Below are 24,731 nucleotides of genomic sequence, written 5' to 3'. Positions count from 1 at the left end.
AAATCAATAGATTACATTTCCCTAAAAGGGGCCATTGATAACTCTGTCTAGGTACTCATTTAATAATTTATAAATAGTTATTGAAGTTGCATTTTTTAACAGTATTGGCGTTGATATACTCATTAATTTTATTTAATAAAATCGTTTTTTTAATTTTCGGTACTTATACATTTAGCCCTGCTATGCTTCATTTATATTATTATTATATTATTTTTACTATATTATAATAAATTGTTAGTTATAATAATTATCACTATTAGGGTATTAAATAGTTGAAACAAATGTGTCCCATATAATATTAGAATTTTTCTGTTACTATTTTCTTCATTTAATGTTTTTTCCAAATTAATTAAATTCCATTTATCTTTTGTTCCACAGTTTATTTGATCCATTGAACTTTTGTGATCAAACAAGTTTTGGGACAATTGTTAAATTATACAAAAAGTCGTCGAACAAAAGTTACCCACCCTGGCAGAGCAACGAAACGATAGATCTTTGATAAACACTACTATGACTATGAATATGTAATAGTGTTTACCTTGTAAAAAAATGAATTTTGTTTTTTCAGTGTGACCTCTATTGAAATGAAAAAGTAATTTTTTATAAATATTCGTTAGAATTAAAATTAGGTAAAATAAAGTATTAGTGATAATTAGATCTAGGCTAAATTTAAAATTAAGGGATGTAAGGGCTATAGGGAATCGATATTTTGTCAATTTATCCTGATTTATTACATGAAAAAAGAATGATGAGCAAAATTATATTGATATGCAATCATCGAATATTTTTATTTCTTTTGATGATAGATCCTATTTCATTTTTCTGAAACAATTGATTGTTGATCATATCAAAATGCATTGTTTAATTTGTTCAATTAGTTTAATTAAAATATTTTGTATTATATTATGACCAGTGGTGTAGTCCTAAAAATGTTTATGGGTATACGCCTATATAATGAATAGAGAATAACGTGGGGGGCTCCGCCCCCCACACCCCCCATTGCACTTTACATTTTCTACATACAATATTTCACATTATCAACAGTGATATAGTCGTAATTTGATCAATAGATAAGTTAAAAACCTAAATGAGGAAACGTGGGGAATTTCACCCCCACACTACTTTTCAAAGGCCTTAACTATAACATAGTTTTGGGAGACGGAATACAAATATTGTGATGTTTTAACTGTGTTAAAAATATGTATTTTCTAATTATTACATAATGCAACTAAAACTCTTAACCCTCCCAGATACGGCCTAGCTCCTTCCAAACTATTACTCGAATATTTTTACTGACACTTCTAAGTTCTTACATAAATTAAATTTCATAGTCATATAATCGATATGTGTATTATTAGATACTGTTATATTTTTTATAAATAAACAATAAACTTTATGCAGTAATAAAATAATCTTACAATTATTGTTTTCAAATCGTTAAATCATAAATGAAATAAACGTGAATAGGTACATGTTAGTACTATCTTAATTCATTATAGGTAATATATTAAATACTAGATTGGTTGGTAAACGGTTTATTACGGAAAAATACAAATTACCAATTTCAACAGCTATAGGTTAACCCAATAAATTTCAGTTTCAACTTAGTATGTGCTATATCGTTAATTTCTGATCGATGTTTTAAATTTTATCAATAAAATTGTCGTGAAATGATAAACATTATCCTATTTATTTATTTTTGTTTTACATTTATATTCTATTTTTAAAATGATAATAGTCTCGAGCCATATTTGTATGTTTATAACTTCAGGTATATGTTTATATGTGGTATGACTGTAGAGATTAAACAAACTGATAATAGTTATTCAAAATTTGTGTTTTATGACAAACGTACCTATATTCGATACCCACGTATTACTTTTTATTTTATTCTTTAGTCTATACTCTTTAACTATTTTATAAATACGTATATGCACTAATAAAAAAACTAATAGTGGATATACGCCGTATACCCGCGTATCACTCATGATTTTATAAGTATACGCAATAACAGAAAAACAAAGAAGTGGGTATACGCCGTATACCCGCGTATACGCTCCACAACACCTCTGATTATGACCACTCATGGGCGGAAATTTGTTCAGTATTTGGAGAAGGACGAAAAAAGTCAAATTTTTTTGGTTAGGTTCGAAATTTTTTCTTCGCTTGACTATAATTGAACCTAAAATATTATAAATAGGTCATGATATAATTAAAAAATTGGGTTCAAGTTTAATTTTAGAAGGGCGTAATCCCCTAATTTTCATTTATGTACCATCCGTCTTGTAAATACAGATTACATATATATAATAATAAATATCTGTGGTTTACTGAGTTGTCTACTTTTTATATGGCAGTCTATTTAAATGATTTTATAATGATATTATCGAAGATGGTAATCTAGTTTAGGCAATAGAGACAGTTTTCGCGTTTTATCTACATAGAAAGTTATAATTAAATCATTAAATTATTATAGAACAACTGTGTGGGCGAATGAACAATTTAGAGTTTTTTAAATTGATTAAAGTATATATATATATATTATGAATTAATTAATATTTTTATCCTGCATTCGTGATATTAATACTAATTTGTTCTCTGAATATTTTCACATAATAATAATGTAAAAATATTTCTTACCTATTAAAATATAACTTTTATGTATTTTATATTAACAATTTTCCTGTGAATAAATATTAATGACATTGCATAAAAAATTGTGTTATTACATTAGGAATAAATTTAGATAATTGCTTGTTATAAATATTATAAATACAACTTGCCACTGGTGTTATTATTCTAGTAATTTGTTTTATTTGTTAACCGAAATTCTTACGACTTCAATTTTAAAGTCATGACCCTAAAATCTACCTTCTATTTTACGAAAAATTATTTTAATGCAGTCGGATACCTAAATGTCAAAGAGAGTAAAAGACTTATTTATTTAGCTTACAGTTTTTTTGCTATGACCTCTTAAAAATAATTAAGATGCTTGAGTGACTGATGCTATTAGATTTGTTTAATTTATTTTATATTTTTTTATGATAGGTGAAGATGATAGATGTTACAAGAATCTGAAAGAGGGCTAAATTTGAAGAGTGAAAGATATTAGCCTCCGTTTCATGTTTAATTATTAATTCGTTTTAATGGAAAATCTAATAGTCATCAATAATTATTATACAGTTAACAGGGGGATTATTATTATGGTTACTATTTTATTAAAAAAATGCGATTAATATCAGTAAGTTTAACTTTAATAATAATCCTGTAATCGTTATTTATGGTTAATTTGATTTATTGAATATTTTTAACTGTCGTAAGTTTGATCTTATGAATTAATTTATTGATTAAGTAAATTTGTAATAAATATAAAATAATTAAAATTACGTTTAATATATATATTAATACAATATATTATTATATATTCTTATCTTACAGTAATGAAGATTACAATTATTTATTTTATCTAAGACTAATAAATATGATAACCTTATTGTAAGCAGAATGTCATTTCCCCTTTATTGTTATGTTGGCTAAACTGTATCTTGGCTCGCGGTGGTGCTAGCTGTTGTCGATTTGTTTTGATTATCCGATAATGTAAAATGTTTTTCTTGTCCCTGCGGTAATCATAAATGGTTAGTCAATCCGTTTTTGTTTTTATATTATTATTGTTTAAATAATTTTTTATAATTATCTCATCTTAAGTTTCTTATTCCAATTACGCTGTGTTCCAGTGTACATAGTATCCATGTGATGAAACCTCGGCAAAAGCTCGACTAAACGGATAGCGTCGTCCCCTCCCTACATTCCGACGGTTACCCCGTCTTCGGATTACTATGTATTTCAGATTAATTAAAGCAATATATTATTAATTAGTAAGTGTAACTATATAGATTTCAATTAATTAAAAAAAGCTTTATATAATGTCTAAAGAAATTTCTGAGTTATGGAAGTTAAAGAATTTTTGAAGTATTGTGGACTTCATTATTGATTAAAATGTTTAATTAGCATTTATTAATTTTTGTCACATATATTTATTTTATTTCAATTATAATATAAATTTATATTTACACCTGATTAGTTTGTATCATCTATTAGAATTATGGTAATAAATGAATATACTAATCCAAGTTTCATTAATAAATTTACATTTTATTCATAGGTATAAATTTTGTTAATTTTTTCAATGTTTTAATATATAATTATTTTTTTAAATCAATTTCCTTTGGTGTTTGTCTGATTAAATAAAAAAAAATTTCAAAATAATTTTATAAAGAATTATGAATACATGATAATAATTCTTATGGAATAAAATTTTCTTATGAAAAAAAATTTGTTATTTTAAAATTATAAAACATAGATAATTTATATGTGTAACTATTATTACAAATTAATATTTAAAAAAATATGAAGTGATAGGTATTTTCATGTATTTAAATAAAATATAATTTTATTGAGCATTATTCTTGATGTTAGTGTAGTATGTATGGAGTTTTTAAACCTTCGAATTTAGTTGCGTTTTGAGTTTTAGAAATAATCTAATATTTTAAGTGAGTAAATCATTTAATAATTTACCAACTTTATTTATATGAGATTTTTAATAATTTTTTTATAGTTAGTAATATATATTATGTAGTTATTATTAAACAAAAATCAAATAGTTTTAATTTTATAGGAAATGGAAGATAAATTAAAAATGTCTAAAACATCAGTTGATAAATCTGAAGAAATGGACTTGGATGATCAATGTTCAGATGAAGATATTGATAATGGTGTGACATTATTAGAGGAAGATGATGATGATGATGATGATGATGATGACGATGAAGATGATGATGATAATGAGGATATGGATGATGATCCTGATTATCAAGAGGAAGATTCTCGAGTTTCTGCTGGAGCAGCTTCAATTAATGTTGAAGAAAATACTTCTAATATAACTCCAATGGAAATTCATGTTAAAACTGAAAGTAACTTTGAAGAAACATCATTATGTTCATCAGTAGGAAATACAACATCTCTGACAACTTATTCAAATCCTTCATTGCAAATGAAAAAATTAAATTTAAAAATTAAGCGATGGAGAAGGTAAAATATGTCATAAATTTTTTCTTTAGAACTGTTATATTTACTTTATTTTATTGTGATTTATAGGGAAGATACTGAAGGCAAATCTCCATCAGTCTCTCGAGTTGAAGAAATTATAACTCCAATTTCTGGAGCTGATCCTATTGTAGATGATAGGTGTTTATTGTATCAAGAAAATTGGTAAGTCTTATGTAATAAAAAAGTAGATATTAATTTTAAATTCAACTATTAGCATATTAATATATAATTTTATAGGCCAGGAAAAGTATGTGCATTCTGTAATTTAGGCGAGCGTAGTCAACTTGGACAAGGCACATTTTTAAGACTTGAATGGGATAAAAATTTTAAATTAAGTCTTGAAGAATTTACAAAACAGTTGGTTACAAAGCAATTAACACCAATGCCATTACAGTCTCCAACTGCTGAAATGGCACCTACTGTTCATTATCGGAGACAAAAATCTGCTGCTAAAATTAAGTAAGTTAAGATATATGTTTATTTATATTATTTACTAGAATTCTCAAATGATATCAATTCTTTGATTTAATATAAATATTTTGTTATTGATTTTGAATATAGAATACTTAACATATATTTAAATACATAATACAACATCAAAAATAATATTTAGTAATTTTTCTATGCAATACCTAATTATATGTAATTTTTATTAGACATAGAATGGAAATAACATTTTTTAATAAAATCTGATTTAGAGTCACATTTACACAGTTTTTCACTGTTCTATCAAAGTTATTCAAGTAACTGTTCTATGATTCTTAGTGTTCTACAATGATATATCTCTTCAATATTGATACTTTTTTTTATAAACTTAATTATTAAACAAAAATAATTTAATAACTAAAATATGTTGAAATACAGATGAAATATTGACAGTTATTTTTAAAGATATTATTGATAGATCAAGTATTTTTCTTATTAAGTTAATTAGTTCATGATAAAATCATTCATTTATTTGTCATTTAAAATAAATAACTAAGTTTATTTTACAGGTATGTTTTTAATATATTCTTAATGTTATTAATTCATTGTTATTTATTATGTTATTTCATTTCAAATTACTATTTTATCAATTAAATTAAAGAACTATGCAAAATATTGAGTAAATTTATTGTAAATTAATATATTTATAAAATATTTTATAATTTTTCAGGCAGCAACAATTTTCTACTAGCAGTTTTGAACCAGTTGATGAACTTAGTGTTGTTGGTCATTTAGATGTACCAGATATAAATTCATTATTTGAGCAATCTGAGTCAGTCGGTGGCTATATGTATGTGCATCAGTTCTGCGCTACTTGGACTCAAGGAGTTAAGTGTGAAACATCTGATTCTTTAGAAAATGTTCCTGAACTTGTATTAGAAAGTTTGATGCGGCGTTGTTCTTATTGTGGTCACTTAGGTGCAAGTGCTCCTTGTACCTATACAAATTGTTTAAAATTCTTTCATTATCCATGTATTTTTGCTTCTGCTTCATTCCAAGAAATGTCTGTTCCTGCATTAATATGTAGTTCTCACCTTGATCATGTTCCACTAATGGGTAATTATAGCAATTAAAAAAAGTTCTTCAAATAATTAACTTAATTTCAAACTTTTAGAATTATCAGCTAATGTTGCTTGTGGTATTTGCTCAACACTTGGAGATGTTTCAAATCTTATGATGTGTACAGTTTGTGGTAATCATTTTCATGGAGTCTGTATAGGATTAGCTTTATATCCAGGTTTGATTAACAATTTTGATATTATACAAAGTACCTGTAACTTATAAAATTTACGTAGGAGTGAGAGCTGGATGGCAATGTGGTAACTGTCGAACTTGTCAAGTGTGTCGACAACCAGCTGAACAGACTAAAGTGATGTTATGTGAAGGTTGTGATAAAGCTTATCACCCAGGATGTCTTAGACCTCAAGTAACAACCATTCCTAAAATTGGATGGAAGTGTAAAGTATGTGTTAAAGATTATTTTTTTTAAAGAAAAATAAGTACCTAAGATTTTAATTTCTTTTTTAGTGTTGTCGAATATGTACAGACTGTGGATCTCGTACACCAGGTGCTGGGCTATCTTCTCGATGGCATGCTCACTACACAGTATGTGATTCTTGTTATCAACAACGAAATAAAGGATCATCGTGTCCATTATGTCATAGAGCTTATAGAGCTGCTGCTCATCGAGAAATGGTACAATGTATAGCATGTAGAAAATACATTCATGGAGCATGTGATCCAGAAGCTGAATATATAACAAGTCATAGTAAAAATTCAGCTTCTGATTATATGTGTCCACTATGTAAAAATGCTGTTCAAAGACGTCGTGATGGCTTTGATGAGTATGGTGATTCAAATAGTTCTATGGATGTATTTCAGTTAGCTGATGAACAAGATTCTGAATTTAAAGTATGTCTTGTCTTGAATTACTATACAATTTTATTATTATAATTTTTTCAATCCTAACATAAGAATATTTTTGTAGTTTTAAAATTTTTACAAAAATGATCTAGTGTTTTAATTAGTGATTGAAATGCTTAAAAACTGTTGAATAGATATAAATATATTTGAATAGTTTTACCAAATTGTTTTCAGTAGACTATTTGAAAAGTTCTAACAAAGAATTTTATCATAATTAAGTACACTTAATTGTAATAAGAATATAAATATGTTAATGAGTAATTTTCATGTTTTTGATTATTAAAGATAACTATTTAGTTTAATCAGAAAAGTTTTTTTTCCACTAATAATATATTTATGAATACTAATGCCATATTTTACACTTGATAATCCATAGTGTTCTATTGTTTTGTATAGACATAATACTGATAGAGCAAACAGCACATTTTAATTTTTTAACTTTGTTTAATAGCGACAACATAAAATACTGTCCCATTTTATAATTATATGAGCTATTTTTATTGTTAACACCAAAAATCTCTTTGGATTTCTTTTAGTCGGTCAATCATGGATCATTTTAAAAGTATTATCATTGTTTTCAAATTAAATACTTGATTATAATTAATAATTTAATAAAAGTATTTATTGTAAATAATAAAAAAAATCTTTGTTATAATAAAGATTACCAGCCAATGATCTTGTGAACACTTTTTCTTATATTGTGTATGAATAAAAAATATATATAATATAAAACATAAAATATTCAATAAAACTATTGAAATAATGATAAAATATTAATTTATTTATAAATAGTTTTAAAACTATTCATAGCTATATTTTTACTAATAGAATAGTTATTGAATTTGTATTGAATAATTGGACAGTTACTATTCTTTTTTTTTCACATCACTAGTTTTAATGTTTTAGAATTTCATTTTATTTTTTATTTTTTAGAGCAGTAAAGACTTTGAGGATAATCGTGTTAGTGGTTATGGTTTGGGTAAAGGAAAGCCATATGCTGCCAGTAAAATTGCTAAAAAGCGATTATTGCTCTCTGCTTATTCAAGTCGCGCTAAGGGCTTAGGAAAATTGAATGCTGCACTTAAACCGATTTATCAAAAGAAAGGACAGCGTCTAGCTGATTTTCCTAGAAAAAGACCTCGTGGAAGGATGCGGGGTATTTTTGGTGTCCCAGGCCTTGGATTACAAGTAAGTAAAATTTTATTATACTTACAAAGTTTGCATACTACAAAATTAAGAACTCAAAATAAATTATATTTTTTTATTTTTTATACGTATTTCTCTTAGTTTATATCAAAATAGGTCTTGTTAAAATTTAAATTGTTGTTCATTAATGTTTCTTTTATTTAAGAAATCTTTATAAAATGTTCGTAGATAATAGAAGTAATGTATAACAATATTTTGACTGTTACAAATTTAGACTGTTTTATATTAAATAAAATTATACAAGTATAAAAATTTAATATTTTTTCAGAGACCTCTGTCAGATTTAAGCTCAAAATGCTCACCCAATGAGATAGATCCTAATAATGAAAATAGAATTGTTTTGTGTTCTGCTAAAGATAAGTTTGTACTAGGTCAAGATATATGTGTGATGTGTGGGTCACTTGGGACTGATCAAGAAGCTTGTCTTATTTCATGTTCTCAGTGTGGTCAATGCTATCATCCATTTTGTGTCAATGTTAAAGTAAATATCTTAATTGAAAATAATAACTTATAATATGATTTTATTCTTAACTTTAAATATTTTCGTAGATTACTAAAGTTATTTTACAAAAAGGATGGAGGTGTTTAGATTGTACAATATGTGAAGGATGTGGACAAAGAAATGATGAATCTAGACTCATACTTTGTGATGAATGTGACATATCATATCATATATATTGCACTGAACCTAAACTTGATTATGTGCCAAGAGGTACTTGGAAATGCAAATGGTAAGTACCCGATATAATTTAATTGTTTTTTAATAAATTTATTGGATTATTCTTAAATATATGATCAGTCATTAGAAAAAAAAAAAATATTAAAGTTCAATTGATACTTGGGAACTAATATTTTTATTTTTATTGCATAAAATTGATATTTCATTGTGTTGTAGAATTCAATTTATAATTTTATTTATGTTCTTTTGTAAATTTTTTTTTTGGGATTTTTTTTGACTTAAAGGTTTATTTTTATATTTTATTTTAGTTCCTTAACTTTATTAGTGTTTTTTTTTTGTATTCTAATTAATGTTTATTAATGAAAAGGATTAACTTACGATAATGTTATTTAATATATTGTCTAAATTTTAAAAACTATTGCTAATATTTATTTCTGAAATAAATGTAATTATTTTTTTATTTTTAACTTGAATATTTATAATTTTCAATTGTTTTTTACTATTAACATTTACATTTTTTAAGGTGTTCTCAGTGTTTAACTTGTGGTTCAAATGATCCTGGTATAAATTGTATTTGGCTAAATAATTATACAGAGTGTGGGCCATGTGCTTCTCGAAGCACTTGTCCTTCATGTCAAGAAACTTATTTAGACAATCAGTTGATCATTAAGTGCTATCAATGTGATAGGTAAATAATTATTATTTCATAATATTTAAAAAACCTACAGTTATCTAAAATAATGTTTGAAATCATTTTGTTCATGCATATATAAAATATAATAATTTTGAATGAATACTATATTTACTATATTTATACATCATTTTGTAGTATTAAAAGTGTTAAATTAACTATTTTATAGATGGCTTCATGGAAAATGTGATAAAATTGAAAATGAAGAAGATGCAGAAAAATGTGCTGAAGATAGTTATATATGTTTGTTATGTCGTCCAAGGGGTTCTGTTCCTCCACATTTAAATAAAAACTTAAGTCTAAAGACAAAATTAAAAGCATCATCCCGAGAAAATAGCCCTGATTGTTTAAGGGGAATAGCAAATGAACATTACATGGATGGTATTTATTTATCTGAATGTGGAGTCCAGCACATGAAGCATCTTAACAGTGGAATAGAAGTGTGTCATCAACGTAAAAAAAGAAAAGACTGGAAAAAAGCACAATCTGAAAAAGAAGCTGCTATTATGGCAGCTATAGAATCAGTTGTGTGCAGTAGTCGAGGTAGCTAAAAAATATATTTTTAATTAAATCTGTATTAATATTTTATTTATAATTTTTAATATTAGATACAATTAATGATTCAGCTATTCAACCAGACGATGCTTATAAAATGGATTTTGATGATATGAAAGAAGAATTAACAGAACCAGAACCTGTTTACAAAGAAGGCATGGAAATTCAACCACGTGAAGATGGACGTCCACCTGAACCACCTGAAGGATTTAGTATTGTAACTTTAGAATCAGGCGTGATGGTTTTGCGTCGTAAAAGAGTGCGAAATCTTCAAAAATTAGGAATTGGTGGATTTGTTGTTAGAGGGCGAATGCCTAGATCTAAGGATAAAGATGAAGAAAATACCCAAGAAGGTGATGGTGAAGAAAACAAACCCCGAAGAAAGCCCAATCGTTGGAAGAAACCCAAAAGTAAAATTGCTGAAAATTACCCAAATTATATACAAGATGCATTCTTTGGTAGAGACTTGTTAGATGCCTGCAGTGTTGCTGCCCAAATATTAGACAGTAGTGAGTCTGAAGAAATAAATGAAAATGAGGACGATATTAAAACAATAGAATTATCTCAGGTTAGTTAAATTTTTAAGTATACTTAAAATATGTTTTTAAGTTTGTAAATATTAATTATGATAATTTTTTGTATAAGAGTGGGTTATTTTTTTTAACATATAGGATAAAATGTTATTTTTCAGAGTAGTTCATTTTTATTAATTTAATAAATAGTAAGTTCTATTTAATTTTATAGGCTGAATTGAAAATTATGGAAGATATAAAAGCTAAACAAATAACTAAAGAAGTTTCAAAAAAATGTTCTGAAATCAAAGTGGAAGAAGTTGAGCGTATTGTTCAAACAAAAGTTGTTGACAAAGTATAAACATTGCTTTTGTAAACGAGTATTTATATGTTTGAAACCTGGAATATTTTTCATTTTGATTAGTTTTATATTATGAAACAATTTTATTTAAAAAACTTAAGTTGTATAATATGTAATATGAATAAGAAAAATATTTATTATTTATGAGTCTAAAATTAAAATTAAATTTTCCATATTTTCTCTTCTCAGTGATTCATTTTAATTAATTTCTGATTTAAATATTTAATCAAAATTGTTTAAATACTTAAAACTCTTCCTGAAAATTCACCCTTATTACTTTATAAGTCAATTAAAGTTAATTTATTAAATCAAAATTTTAACTCTCTAATTATTTTTATTATTAAGTTCATTGTGTAATTGTTATTTTAGAAGTCAGATATAGTAAATTCTAATGATCAAGATGCATTAAAGGATATTTTGCTATCAGATAACTTGTTAGATTCAATAATGAATGAACGGAATAGTAATATTAAAACTGAAATGGAGGGTGAGTCTATTATTTAAATTTTTTGTATTATAATAGTGTTTAATCACTTTTAATAATTTTGATTTCTGAATTTTGGTATAGTTGTAGAAGAATCTAATATGAATGAGATGAATTCTTCTGCACAGAAAGATGAGTTCAGTGAGATTTTAGGTTCTCATTTTAATTTAGATTCAATGGTCAGAGAGACTGGTAAGGTTTTTATTATTTCTATTTATTATTTTTTTTAATGACAAAAATATATAAAGTTAATGATTTTGTTATTGAATGCTAACTATACACTTAAAAAATTGCCTATTTGTTTTAGGTTTACCTAATATGGATAGTAAAGACGTTGAAGAAATTTTTAAAGTTGTTTTAACGGATGATGCATCTCAAGAAGCTCAAGATCCTAATAATTCAAATATGTTAATAATGAATAATAACAATGTGAATCCAATAAATCATGGCCAAAATGGTGTTGTGTTAACTCAGAATCAAAGTCATCCTCCAATTATGTCTCCATCACGTACAGGTTATTATTTAAATTTTTTTATTTTATTTACTTTATTTTATATATCCATACGATAAATGTACATGAATTCACAAGTTTAACTAAAATTTGAACAGATGATTTATTTAATAAATTATTATTAAAGGTCTACCAACTAATATTTCTCGTGGAAAAGTACCAGCTCCTGCCTTACCTCCTGTTGTTACTAATATATCATCTTCTCCTATTTATACAACAGGGATGTCTCCTTATCATTCTGAATACAGCAAGTAAGCAAAATTAACATTTTAAGTTTAGAAATTATAATTTTTTATTTTATAATTATAAAAAATGTCTGGTTTGCAAAGTCTATAGTTACATTTTGAATTTTAGTAGTCCATCTCAATTTAGTCCCGCCTTTTCTGAACCACACAGCCCTTGGATTCAAAATAGTGGTGGTGAAGATAGCTTAGAAGGTATAGGATCTCAGTCCACAGCCTTAAATAACAATCAAAGAAATTCTCAAAAGATGGAAGCTGATGAAACACTAGGTCACAAAGCTTCAATATCTGCTGTGTTGTATGCAAATCTTACTCACCCGGAATGGAAAAAAGAATTTCCATGTAATTTCAGGAATATTTCTTTTAATACAAAATTTTATGTAATATTACTTTTAATAAAATAACATCTATTATGTAGCTTGGCCAGAAAGATCAAGACAGATTCTTAAAAAATGGAGAACATTGTCTCCTGAACAAAAAGCTCCATTTTTACTTAAAGCTCGAGAAAACCGAACTAATCTTAGACAGAAAAAAGCACAACAGGTAAGTGTTAGTTTTTATGTGTTTAAAATTAATAATTTTAAGGAATTATCAGGTACTTCTATATTTCATAAATACAAAAAAATAAAATTCAGCATTCATCTTGATTTTTATTTTTTTGAAATTGGGAAAATATTACATAAATCATTTACCAATTTTAAATAATATTTCAAAAATTTGTAGGGGTGTGTATATTATAGCTTTTCTGTATGAACATTCAGTTAAATACAGATATGTGTGTGCTTATGTTATATAATCAAAAAGCTTAATGGGATATAATTAACATAAACATTTAAATCAAGATTTGCGTTAAAAACAATCAGTTGCTGCTTTTTGCACATTTTTGGGGCATTCATTTTTATACAATGAATAAACATTAAAAATATCAGACATTTTTTTTTTGGTTTTAGTATATTATTATTCAAAGCACTGAAATTTTCTACACATGCTGTTATAGACGTTATTTAGTAATTACTAACATAAAACAATTTAAAGAAAAATTATAATATTTTTTTAAAATATTTACCCTAAATTTCATAACATTGTAACATAAATACACAATTTTATTTAATAAAAGGTTAAATAGTATATTTGTATTGGGATCTTCAAAAATTCCTTTTTGAAAATTACCTTAGCATTTAACTATGAGTTATATAAGTTGCTGTAAGTTTGAAAAAATAGAATTTTAAATTTTGGAAAATTTATATTTATTTCTTTTTCCAAATAGCATTGATTAATCACAATATTATAAAATAAATTCTAAGCTTAAATTGTTTGACTTTTTGGCATACTAAAATATGAAAGCTGTATAAAATACACTTCACACAAAATAATATTAGGCTAATGTAAAATTTTGGTATTTTGTCGTATAGTGGTTGGAAAACATAGTATTGATTATGAAGACTTAGTAGATTATGTGTTAGTTTGTATAAAATTTCAATTATGATCTTGTATAAATTTGATATTCCAATTTTTAAATTAAATCCAATTTCATCAATCATTGCAGACATCTAGTATGAATATACATATTTATATGTATATTCAGTATGATTTAATAAGTTTACTGTCCCTATTTTTGTTACTAAATAATCATTTTTCAAAAAATGATTAAAGTTGTATTTTATTTTTATAAAACATAATAAATAATAGTTTTTTTGCAAATATAAAAATAAATTCATTAAGATTAATTTAAGGTGTAACATTCAAAGCGTAAACAGGAATCTATAATTTTAAGTTAATAATTTTTAGGTTTAGGTTAGAAGAGTTTGCAACATAGCAATATTTCTATCTATTAAAATTAGAGCAAGGTTAAACATAATTCCTTCTTTACCTGGTCTAAAATTAAAAAAAAATATTTTTATGATATAAGTATTTTATGTATTAACAGTTAAGAAAATTGTAGGAAAAATATGAGACAGTATATTATAATTACACAAAGTATGATTAACTTTATCTTATACAATTTCATAAAAATAATCAGAATTACTTAATAGACTTAAGACAAATATCTACTTAATTACTATGGTTAAACATAATGTTAGTTATTATTATAGCTCCAAATTGTGCTACTTATAGTTATATTTACTCAATAATTCCACAAATATTATCTAAAATATACTTAAACAATATCCATGTACACTTTTCACTTGAGTACAAACTTTCAAAAGTAATCTTTCAAATATAGTCAATATTTATTAAAAAACTTTCATAAAAAAAAAATTATATATAATGTGATCATATAGGTATATAAAAAGTGATTTATTTAATACTAGTTACTCGATTTCTCTTAAAATAATAATTAGGTTAAGAAAATTATATTTTATATTTATAAGTGTTGTATATTTCTCGATTTATTAGTGATAATTATATATATATAATAATATTGTATATTGATATATATATATATATGTATATATAGTGATATATATATATAATAATATTTATAAGTATGTCAACCTCTTTTTGTAATGGCAACATACATATACGTCCTTATAAAGTATAAGGGATGAAATAAAAAGGTAATTAATAAGTGTTAAATCAAGAAATATATGATACTAAAATATATCAATAATAATATTTCTAACACGTTGAAAGTTTTTTTTATTTAAATTTTTCTGTATGTAAATTTACTAGAGTTACTACGCTATTTCATCATTTTATGTAGCTACATGTAGAGAATACTAAAACATTGTTATAAAATAAAAAATGATAAAAAAATGGCTTTAAATGTGTGGCTAAGAAAAATGATGACGTCACTTAGCATTTATACACAGTGATCATATTAACTTACTTATTATTTTAAGAGAAAACAAGTGACTAGTGTTAAAAAAATGACCTATTTTAGTAAAAATTTAATTATATTTTAAATATGATTTGTTTTTATAATTATAATATTAAAAAAATAGTTTTAGTTGATGCAAAATAGAATTTTTTAATAAAATGTCATCACTAAAATTATTTCTTAGTTTAAAAATCCATTTTACATTTATTACCATTTTTATGTTAATCTTATTTCCAAGCTACTTCTAGATAGTCAGAGTATTTTAGTAAATATTAAATATTTAGAAAATTGTTTACAATCAATTGTATATTGAGTTTAATATAATTTATTTTATTTTTATTATGAATTAAAAATAAAAAAATTGAAGTACAAAGTTTTATTTATTACTTAAATAAAAAGTTAAAATAGATTAAAATGTTATATAAGTTAAATTATTCATCTTGTATTGCTTTTGGGATTTGTTCTTTATGGGTACCTATTACAACAAAACAGATAATGAAGGATGACAATACCAGTAGTGACAATCGGACCAGTTCAACATCCAGTGCAACTCAGAGTCCAACAATTAACAACGGAGAGGTGTGTCCCAATAAAGAACTGTTACAACCTGCCATACTAATAGCCTCTGGTGATGGTCATACTAACTCACAAGCTTCTCCTCAGCAATCTGAATCTGAACCTGAGCCTAATCCATCTCAGCAAACATTTCCTACAACAATACCTTCACATCCTTCTACTATACAATATATACCAGTTTTACCGAATCCTCCATCACCTAATCCTGTTAATTTACGTACCATTCATATTATTCCTGCTGAAAAAAATCCATCTGAACCAATTCAATATCAATATGTGGCATCAGGTTCATCAGAAAGAGGAACCCTGCATTATCCACCAAATAGCATACATATAATACAAACAGTTCCTTCATTGATAATGTCTAACTCAATCATAGCTACCTTAGATGCCAAAAATCAAACTGACACTCGTAATAATCTATTGCATATAATAACATCTCAATCAACTGGTGGTACTATACGTAATGTTCAATTGGTGAGAAATGATTCATCATCAGCAGGTGCTGAGAGCTGTAAAACTAATATTTCTGCTACCAGTACTAATAATTCGATCAACTCTTCACCTCCACTCTCTGATCAGCAAATACGTGTACTAACACCTTCTGAGATTATGCGCACACTCCCATCCCTGGGCCAAGAGACTTATGACCCTGTGGTGAGCGTTCACTTGCACGTTCTGGGAAATTATTTTCTTTGGAGATTGTCTATCCAGCATATGTTATTTTTATTTTTCCATTAATTGATATTTTCGTTTTTAGTTAAAACTAAGCTACTTGTATGTGCTTAAATCAAAATTAATTTGAAGTGTTTCTGTAGTATTTTTGATGACTTAGATTTTTTATAAAAAAAATTTGATTATAAAATTCTTAACTAGTTAAAAATTTCAAAAATGAGTGGCTATTAAATGGTTATCATTTTGTCAATTTTCTTGTTTATATTTTATATCTTGACCAAATTAGTTTTTTGATAAAACTTATTGTTCTTGGTGATGGTTAGTTAATACCTAAGTTTTAGTTGATGTAGAGTTGTAGAATTTCTGTACAACTATCGCGTGTGCCAAAATAATTTTTTTTTTTTTTTAAGAACCTTATTTTGTTAAAAGTAATTTGAATGATATCTTAAAAAGGATCAAAATTATCTCACAAATAGATTTTTATTTGGTAATCATAATTATATACTAATATTGTTGCTATGTATAATTTATCAACTAATTATTCATAAATATATGTATTTATATTTGTGTGTTGATATGTATTTATCTTATGATAAAATCATTTTTTTGAAACTATTTTAAAGCATGGTGTGATGTAGTTTTTTAGTAATTGAAGCTTATTAATTTAATTTATAATTAGCAAATAGTTGACTTAATTTTTAAGGGTGTGATTAATGGTGACTTATTATGTATTACTCTTTTATGAATTAGCTATTTTAAGCTTAAATATGTAAAAAGTTTATATAAAGAAATATGTTTTTTTAAACAAGGTTTTTGAAGTGACTTCTTCTTTTATGATCTGATTAGTTTACTAAGAGTTATGATATATTTAGATACATTCTCTATAATCAGTAACAATTCTTTTCTTACTCTTATTTCTATTTTAAATGCATATATATATGATGATTTATTAAGTAAATACAATTTTTTTTAGTAAAAATTTGTGTTTAAATTTTATGTTCTATTGTAATTTTAAATTAATATTTATTTTTTATTTTTAAGTTAAGTTGTATGACTTAATAATAATTAGTTATGGTTGCCACAAGTTTAAAATACCTAAAAAAGTAATACTTCAAAATTGTGAGGAGAATCATTGAAATGTTAGAGAAATATCTTAGATTTTTTAAAATTTTTGCTTATACCTATTGTATAATTTACCTAAGCAAGGGATATAAAGAGTTGTTTTTGGTTTTCAACACCTCTTAATTTGAAAATTCCAATTAGTTAACAAATAAAAAAAATTAGAGAGGAGTTTGATGAAATCACTCTTTCACATAAATAATGAATAATAATCTATACCTACAAGTTTTTTTTTAAAATTGTCTGGAAAATCAACAATTTTTAAAAATTTTTATCTTGTGGCAATCCTTAATAAGTTATATACTTTTATTTTAAACCTAATTAAAATTTCATTCTTAAGTACAATTAATTAAATTTTTATATTAAAATGTTATCTGGATTATTTATGTCCACAAGTGACTTACTTTCAATAGTTTTGTTTTCAAATATGGCACAAAAATATTTAATGAATCATGCTTATATATAATTATAAAACCTAGCTTTTATTAAATTTTTCATTTATAACTATTAAAAATAAAAATAAAAACCTAAATAATTAATTTTATTATATAATAACAGGACCAAGATAAAATGATGTCTCAGCAGAGAACAAGAGAAGCTGAAAATGAGCGCCAGTGGAAACAGCTTCAAGCGATGCGACAGCAGCAAGCTCAAGCTGTTCAACAACAACAAGTAGTACAAGATCAACGTGGGCAAGGTAAACATTAAACACCCTTTTTTTATTGAAATTAAAGAGATATATATTATAGTCAAAATAATACTTTAATCGTGATGTAGCGCAGTTGCCATCTTAGCGCTAATGTTTAGCTATACACTTTGCTGTTAGTTTCCATAGGTCACCCATTTGGGAACTTTAACAAAAACACAAACTTTATCCCCTTAGTGATTCTCTCAGCAATAATGAAGTTGCATAGGTTGATAGCTGGTATAAAACTGTCATATTGTTAAGGCAGAACCGACCTCAAATAGTTGGGATTGGGATTGATGATGTTTAGTCTTAATAATATATTAATTTTATATTTAGTTTATCAAAGAGTACCTGTACAACAGAGAAATTTATCAATCGATACTAATCAATTTGGCAATTCTGATCAACAAGTATTAGTGCACACTTCACATTTAGCTACTCAATTACAAGTATCAACAAATCAGGTAATTGATATCATAATTTTATGATATTTTAATCTAATTTAATTTAAATTTATATTTTTAAAGGATGGTTCACTTACACCTCTGCAAAGTCCCAGTAGCATTACTTCTCAACAGCAATCACGGTCACCATATCCTTCACCAGTTTTAAAAGTAACTCGAGTTGTTAGTCCGGCATCAGCTTCACCGTCTCCCCAATATACTCGTGCTCAACCAACACCAGGATCAACTGATTTATTTAGTCCACCAATATCTACTAGCTCAGTAGTTCAGCAACAAAGAAGTGTGCATTTTAGTCCTACATCTCCACGTGCCCGAGAAGATGTATTTTCATCACCCCAAGCTAATCAAGAAATGACTAGACATTTAAGAGAATTATTGCAACGTCAACAATTTAAAAAAGATCTCCCAACTGATCAACGATTATGGAATTCAGAAGAATCTCAAAATCAAGAATTAAATACACAAAATGTGCAAAGCCAAGATTTTGATGCATCACCTTCATCAGGGCCAACTTTTCGTCAACCATTACCACCTAGTGCTGTTAAAATTCAACGTATGCCTTTTCAGCAAATGGGTGCTCCAAATACTCAAATGATTATTCGTCAACGAGTGACAGATCCTAAATTTCAGGTAAGCTTAAAAGGTGTAAAAAAAAAGATTTATTTCTCAAATGAATAACTATGTTTAAATAAAAATATATATATATATATAAATATATCACATTATTAACTTAAAATTCTGTTTTAAATTGCACTTGAATTAAATTTTTTTTTTTTTTTTTTTTTTNTTTCATCTACTTGAATTAAATCTTTCTTTATCCGATCCAGCCAACGCTGACGTGGTCTTCCTCTGGGGCGTGTTTTATTTAGTTTAGATACCAAAACTTGTCTCATTAGACTGTCCTTATCTCGCCATATGTGTCCGGCCCATTCCAATCTTTTTGATACAAGATATTTTTGGATATTTGGTCCATTAAAGATTCTTTCAATATCTGCATTAGTTCTCTTTTCATATTGACCTGTTTCCGTATTATGTATGGGACCATATATTCTTCTAAGAACCTTTCGCTCAAATGTTAGTAGCTTTGTCTCGTCCCCTTTAGTTGTTGACCACGTTTCACAACCATACATTACTATGGGCCGTAAGTAGGAAATATATAGCTTTCTCTTAGTTTCTCTGGAGAGAAGTTTAGAACTGAATATTTTGCTCATTGCATAATATCCTCGATTTGCCGCATTCAGCCTCAACCTTATTTCGTTATGCATATCATTCCTATTATTCAAATTAACCCCCAAGTATTTAAAGTCTTCTACTTGCTCAAATGTATATTCATCTACGGAGAGATTCTGTAAAATTCTTGGACGCCTGCTCATGATCATATATTTTGTCTTGCTCTCATTTATATTGAGGCCCATTCTTTTACTAGACTTAATTAATTTATTTGTACTTTCTTCTACTTCGACTTGAGAGTCTCCAAGAATGACAATGTCGTCAGCATATGCTAGCAATGTTCCCTTACCATTTAAATCCATTTCTCGGGTTTCATTCATATCTCTCACTATTCTTTCCAATGCTATATTGAATAGAATCGGGGATAGCGCATCCCCTTGTCTTAAACCAGACTTGACTTCGAAGTCCCCTGACTCCCTTCCCAAGAAACGCACTTTGCATGTAGCATTAGAATTGCAGCTTTTAACTAGATTTACAAGTTTTTTGGGCAACCCAAAATTCTGTAATGCTATCCATAGTTGTTCTCTGTCGATGCTATCGTACGCTTGTTTAAAATCTATAAATATCATGTGTAAGTCTTTGTCAAACTCATAATACTTTTCCATTGTTTGTCTGAGCGTAAAGATATGGTCACTGGTGGATCTTCCTTTTGTGAAGCCGCATTGATATTTTCCTACTATGTCAAAAGCGAATGCTTCTATCCTTCGTAAGATAGCTATTGAGAGCACCTTATACGCAGTGTCTAATAACGAAATACCTCGATAATTATCAACTTTTGTTGGGTCCCCTTTCTTAAAAATTGGGCAAATAATTGATGACGACCATTCCTGCTCTATTTGTTCGGTGTTCCATATATTCGTTATAATTTGGTGTAGGTTAATTAGTACATCTTTTCCTGCAATTTTTAGTAGTTCAGAATTTATGTTATCATCCCCTGGAGATTTATTATTCTTTAGTGATTTAATGATTATTTCAATCTCCTCGATACTTGGTGCTAGAAGTTCAGGTTCTGCTGTATGATACACTAATTCTTCGTACTTTTCATTATTGTTACTTCCGATGCGGTTATTTTTGTTATTTAGGAGTTCTTCGAAAAATTCTTGAAATTTGATTACAATCTCGCTAGGTTCTGAAATTATATTACCACTTTTGTCTGTGATGAAATTAATACGTGCTTTAAATCCTTCCTTAACCGACCTACACTTCTTGAAAAACAGTCTCGGTTCTTTCTTATATAATTCGATATCTTCTAAAACTTTTTTTTCCATTGAGCGTTTCTGTTGTCTAATTACTTTGTTGGCTACAGTTCTAAGCTTTGAGTATTCATTAAAGTTTTCTGGTGTAGGATTCAGTATCATATTTTGTCTAGCTAAACTTCGCTTGTTAATCGCAACTTGGCACTCCAAGTTATACCAATGATTTTTATTTTGTTTAATGTGCTTACCTCGAAATCTCTCAGCAGCTTTTGTTAGAGATTCTTTTGTCTTTGACCACAATGTTATGTTATCCGATTCATGTTCTGCCAGATTATATTTTCTGAGATTTTCAGATACTTGAATTAAATAATATTTATTTATTTACTACTAAAAAATATAATTTAGATGTTATTTTATTATATTGAAGTATTTTATGAGAATAATGTAAGATTATAATAAAAAAATATTGTTGTAAACATCATATTGTATTTTAAATTCATTTTTTTGCTTAGTTGTTAGATCCACGATTCCGGTTATTGATTCAACAACAGAGATCTACTACAGGAGGAGCAGCTGTTGTTAATAGTAATATGAATTCATCTCATTTTAATAACAGTGGTATTAAGAGTCCTATTACACAACAAGCTTTGACACAACAAAATACTAGAGCTTATGAAATAATACAACATTCTCAACAACATTTTTCAGGTAATTAAAAGTATAATAATTCTGCAATGTGTATAAATTAATATTAAAAAACTTCAGTCAAAATTTGAAATGATAAACCAATTAAATTGATAAATAAAATTATGAAATATTGTGTCATAAAAAACATTCTTATTGTATAGAATTAAAATTAAAATTTGAAAACTATTAATCCATCTAAATAATTTTAAATCCAAGTAAAATTAGTTTAATTTATTATTTTGAATTTACAAAATTATAGTTAACTGAACTTTTTCATTGATTACTTAATATGTATATATTTTTTTTACAATTAGATACTAGTGATAATAATGTGGATCAGAAGTACACTGGTATTAATGAGGTTACTTCAGTTATGTCTGATCCAAATTCAATAACTCAAAACACATCTATGGATAGACAAAATAATGTTTTGCAACAGCAAAATCAACAAAATTCAATGAAATGTAAAATTACATATCTAACAGTAAACTTATTGTTATTGTGATAATTTTAAAAATTTGTACAGGTGCTGATACTATTGATAGTAGAAATGAAGAAATGCCTGATGGTGTTAGTGAAGAATTAGAAAAACTACAACAAGAAGGTGACAGTCACAATATTGGTGAAGTTGATGGTGTTAATGCTCTTTTGGGTGATTTAGATGATGATGATGAACTCTTGGGTAATATTTATTATGCTTTGCATTCTACTTTTATTAACGAGTAAATAGAAATTGAAAAGTACAGGAAAAGAACAGTAGTAGTCTATTTCAATAATTTTTTTAGGAGAACAAAAATAAAATTATAAATTTCTATCTATTTAATAGTAAAACGGAAATGAACACATTAATACTAGAAAAATGAAATCATTTTTCACCAAATAGATTTTATTACTTAATACCACTGCCTACTGCCAATGGGCTATCAAATCAAGCCATAACATCGAAATCAAAAAATGGCCTACTACCATTTTCCCTTGTACTCTTCAGTTATTATTTTAAAACTTAATGTGATTAATCATAATATTTTATATACAAAGTAAAAAATTTACTTCTATTAAAATTATATTAATAATTATAGCTGAAATGGGAGCTGATTTCAATATACTTGAATATGCTGATCCTGAATTGGACAATCTAGATTGTGGTAATAAAACAAATATTTTGTATGATCTTGTTGATGATGAGGAAACTAGTAAAAGTACCCATAACAAACCTGTGTCAAATGATAAATCCACCGATGAGAGAGATATTAAACTTAAAGAAGAAACAGATGGCTTGCAGAGACTAAGTAATTTGAATGATAGAAAAAATGACAATAACGTTCCTCAGACTTTAAGTATTGAAAAATATGAACAAGAAGTACCCCATTCACCAAAAATTGAAAATCCTTCAAATGTTGGATCACATGTAAGTTATATCTATTTTTAACAAACAAATTTTACTAAATTGCATGCACTCTACCATAATGATTTAATTTTTAGCTTCAAATGAATCAAGAACAAAATAGTCAGCTTAATAATGTGATGCAAAATAGGGAAACAAATGTTAATTTTATGGCTAACTTTTCAGGAGATAGCAATCAATCTTTACCTAAAATTGCTACTATTGCATCAGGTAAAATATTACGTTATCCACCATGTTCTAAAGTATAAATTTTATTGTAAAATTTCAGAACTTATTAAGTTGTTTGCTAATTTTTAACCAATATTATTATAGTATTAAATCAATTTAAAAAATTTTAATTATTTCAAGGTTCTGTACCACAACAGCAGCGATTATTACAAATGCAGAGAACAATGGTACCAAATCGTAGTATAGGTGTGACCCCACAAATTTTACCCCAAGGAAATTCTCAAGTTCGGCAATTAGCTCCACCACCACCATATCCTGGACCTCCACCTCCATATCCAGGACATAATCAAGTAATAAACTTATTTTATGTAAATTGGTTAATTATTAATATGTAATACATAAAAAAATGTATTGGTTTTTGCGATTTTACAGTAGTTGAAAAAAAATTAATGCATGCAATTTTTAACTATTTAAAATAACAAAATTTTTTACAAATCATTAAGTAATTAAACTAAAATAGTTTGTAAATAATATTTTGAGTGCAATTTTTTAACTGTTATATTGAAAAAAGTATATCTTAAAAAATGTTGGGATCTTATTAACAATTGTGGCCCTTCAGGTCCGTTTGAGGGCTTCCTTACCATTCAATGATACGTTATTGGACGGTCTAATGGGTGTTCAAATTCAAAGAAGACCTTTATTACTTCAGGTAATTAAAAATATGGAAGAAGGAAATGTTAAATATTATATTGTGAGATAAATATTTTTATTTATCTAAAGTATTGAAAAATTTCACCGGCACATCTGATCACATTATTAGTTTTACTAAACTAAACTTGGTATTGACTCAAATTTACTGAGGATGTTCAAATAATACCTCTTGGGTTTATTGGTTTAAGAAAATAATATTTTTTTTTATATATAAAATATTTTCTTACCAGATAAA

The 24,731-nt window shown here is 26.4% G+C and overlaps 1 protein-coding gene across 5 annotated transcripts in view; it reads left to right on the top strand.

Annotated features, from left to right (window-relative positions):
- The first annotated feature begins 3,612 nt into the window (after positions 1–3,612).
- LOC126903975 (histone-lysine N-methyltransferase 2D-like) overlaps positions 3,613–24,731 on the top strand; it is a 39,558-nt gene continuing 18,439 nt past the window's right edge. For 2 of the 5 annotated variants that reach the window (XM_050682575.1, XM_050682572.1), the window contains exons 1-31: positions 3,613–3,875; positions 4,676–5,088; positions 5,155–5,268; positions 5,344–5,565; positions 6,263–6,648; positions 6,707–6,829; positions 6,888–7,054; positions 7,120–7,503; positions 8,449–8,703; positions 8,990–9,202; positions 9,271–9,452; positions 9,924–10,088; positions 10,261–10,634; positions 10,700–11,214; positions 11,391–11,513; positions 11,889–12,006; positions 12,088–12,195; positions 12,311–12,517; positions 12,642–12,765; positions 12,869–13,098; positions 13,175–13,299; positions 16,070–16,810; positions 18,506–18,644; positions 18,972–19,099; positions 19,163–19,729; positions 22,038–22,233; positions 22,527–22,676; positions 22,739–22,894; positions 23,292–23,620; positions 23,695–23,827; positions 23,966–24,135. In XM_050682575.1, the coding sequence (XP_050538532.1) occupies positions 4,679–5,088; positions 5,155–5,268; positions 5,344–5,565; positions 6,263–6,648; positions 6,707–6,829; positions 6,888–7,054; positions 7,120–7,503; positions 8,449–8,703; positions 8,990–9,202; positions 9,271–9,452; positions 9,924–10,088; positions 10,261–10,634; positions 10,700–11,214; positions 11,391–11,513; positions 11,889–12,006; positions 12,088–12,195; positions 12,311–12,517; positions 12,642–12,765; positions 12,869–13,098; positions 13,175–13,299; positions 16,070–16,810; positions 18,506–18,644; positions 18,972–19,099; positions 19,163–19,729; positions 22,038–22,233; positions 22,527–22,676; positions 22,739–22,894; positions 23,292–23,620; positions 23,695–23,827; positions 23,966–24,135 (7,254 nt within the window). In that variant the 5' untranslated portion in view covers positions 3,613–3,875; positions 4,676–4,678. The remainder of the gene's footprint in view (positions 3,876–4,675; positions 5,089–5,154; positions 5,269–5,343; positions 5,566–6,262; positions 6,649–6,706; positions 6,830–6,887; positions 7,055–7,119; positions 7,504–8,448; positions 8,704–8,989; positions 9,203–9,270; positions 9,453–9,923; positions 10,089–10,260; positions 10,635–10,699; positions 11,215–11,390; positions 11,514–11,888; positions 12,007–12,087; positions 12,196–12,310; positions 12,518–12,641; positions 12,766–12,868; positions 13,099–13,174; positions 13,300–16,069; positions 16,811–18,505; positions 18,645–18,971; positions 19,100–19,162; positions 19,730–22,037; positions 22,234–22,526; positions 22,677–22,738; positions 22,895–23,291; positions 23,621–23,694; positions 23,828–23,965; positions 24,136–24,731) is intronic. The other 3 variants (XM_050682573.1, XM_050682576.1, XM_050682577.1) reach the window with 3 other exon arrangements.

This window comes from Daktulosphaira vitifoliae, unplaced genomic scaffold, assembly GCF_025091365.1.
Source record: "Daktulosphaira vitifoliae isolate Bord-2020 unplaced genomic scaffold, ASM2509136v1 Scaffold_4, whole genome shotgun sequence".
NCBI classification, from domain to species: Eukaryota; Metazoa; Arthropoda; class Insecta; order Hemiptera; family Phylloxeridae; genus Daktulosphaira; species Daktulosphaira vitifoliae.
The sequence above is the reverse complement of the archived record's forward strand: the minus strand, read 5'-3'. Positions and strand labels throughout refer to the sequence as shown.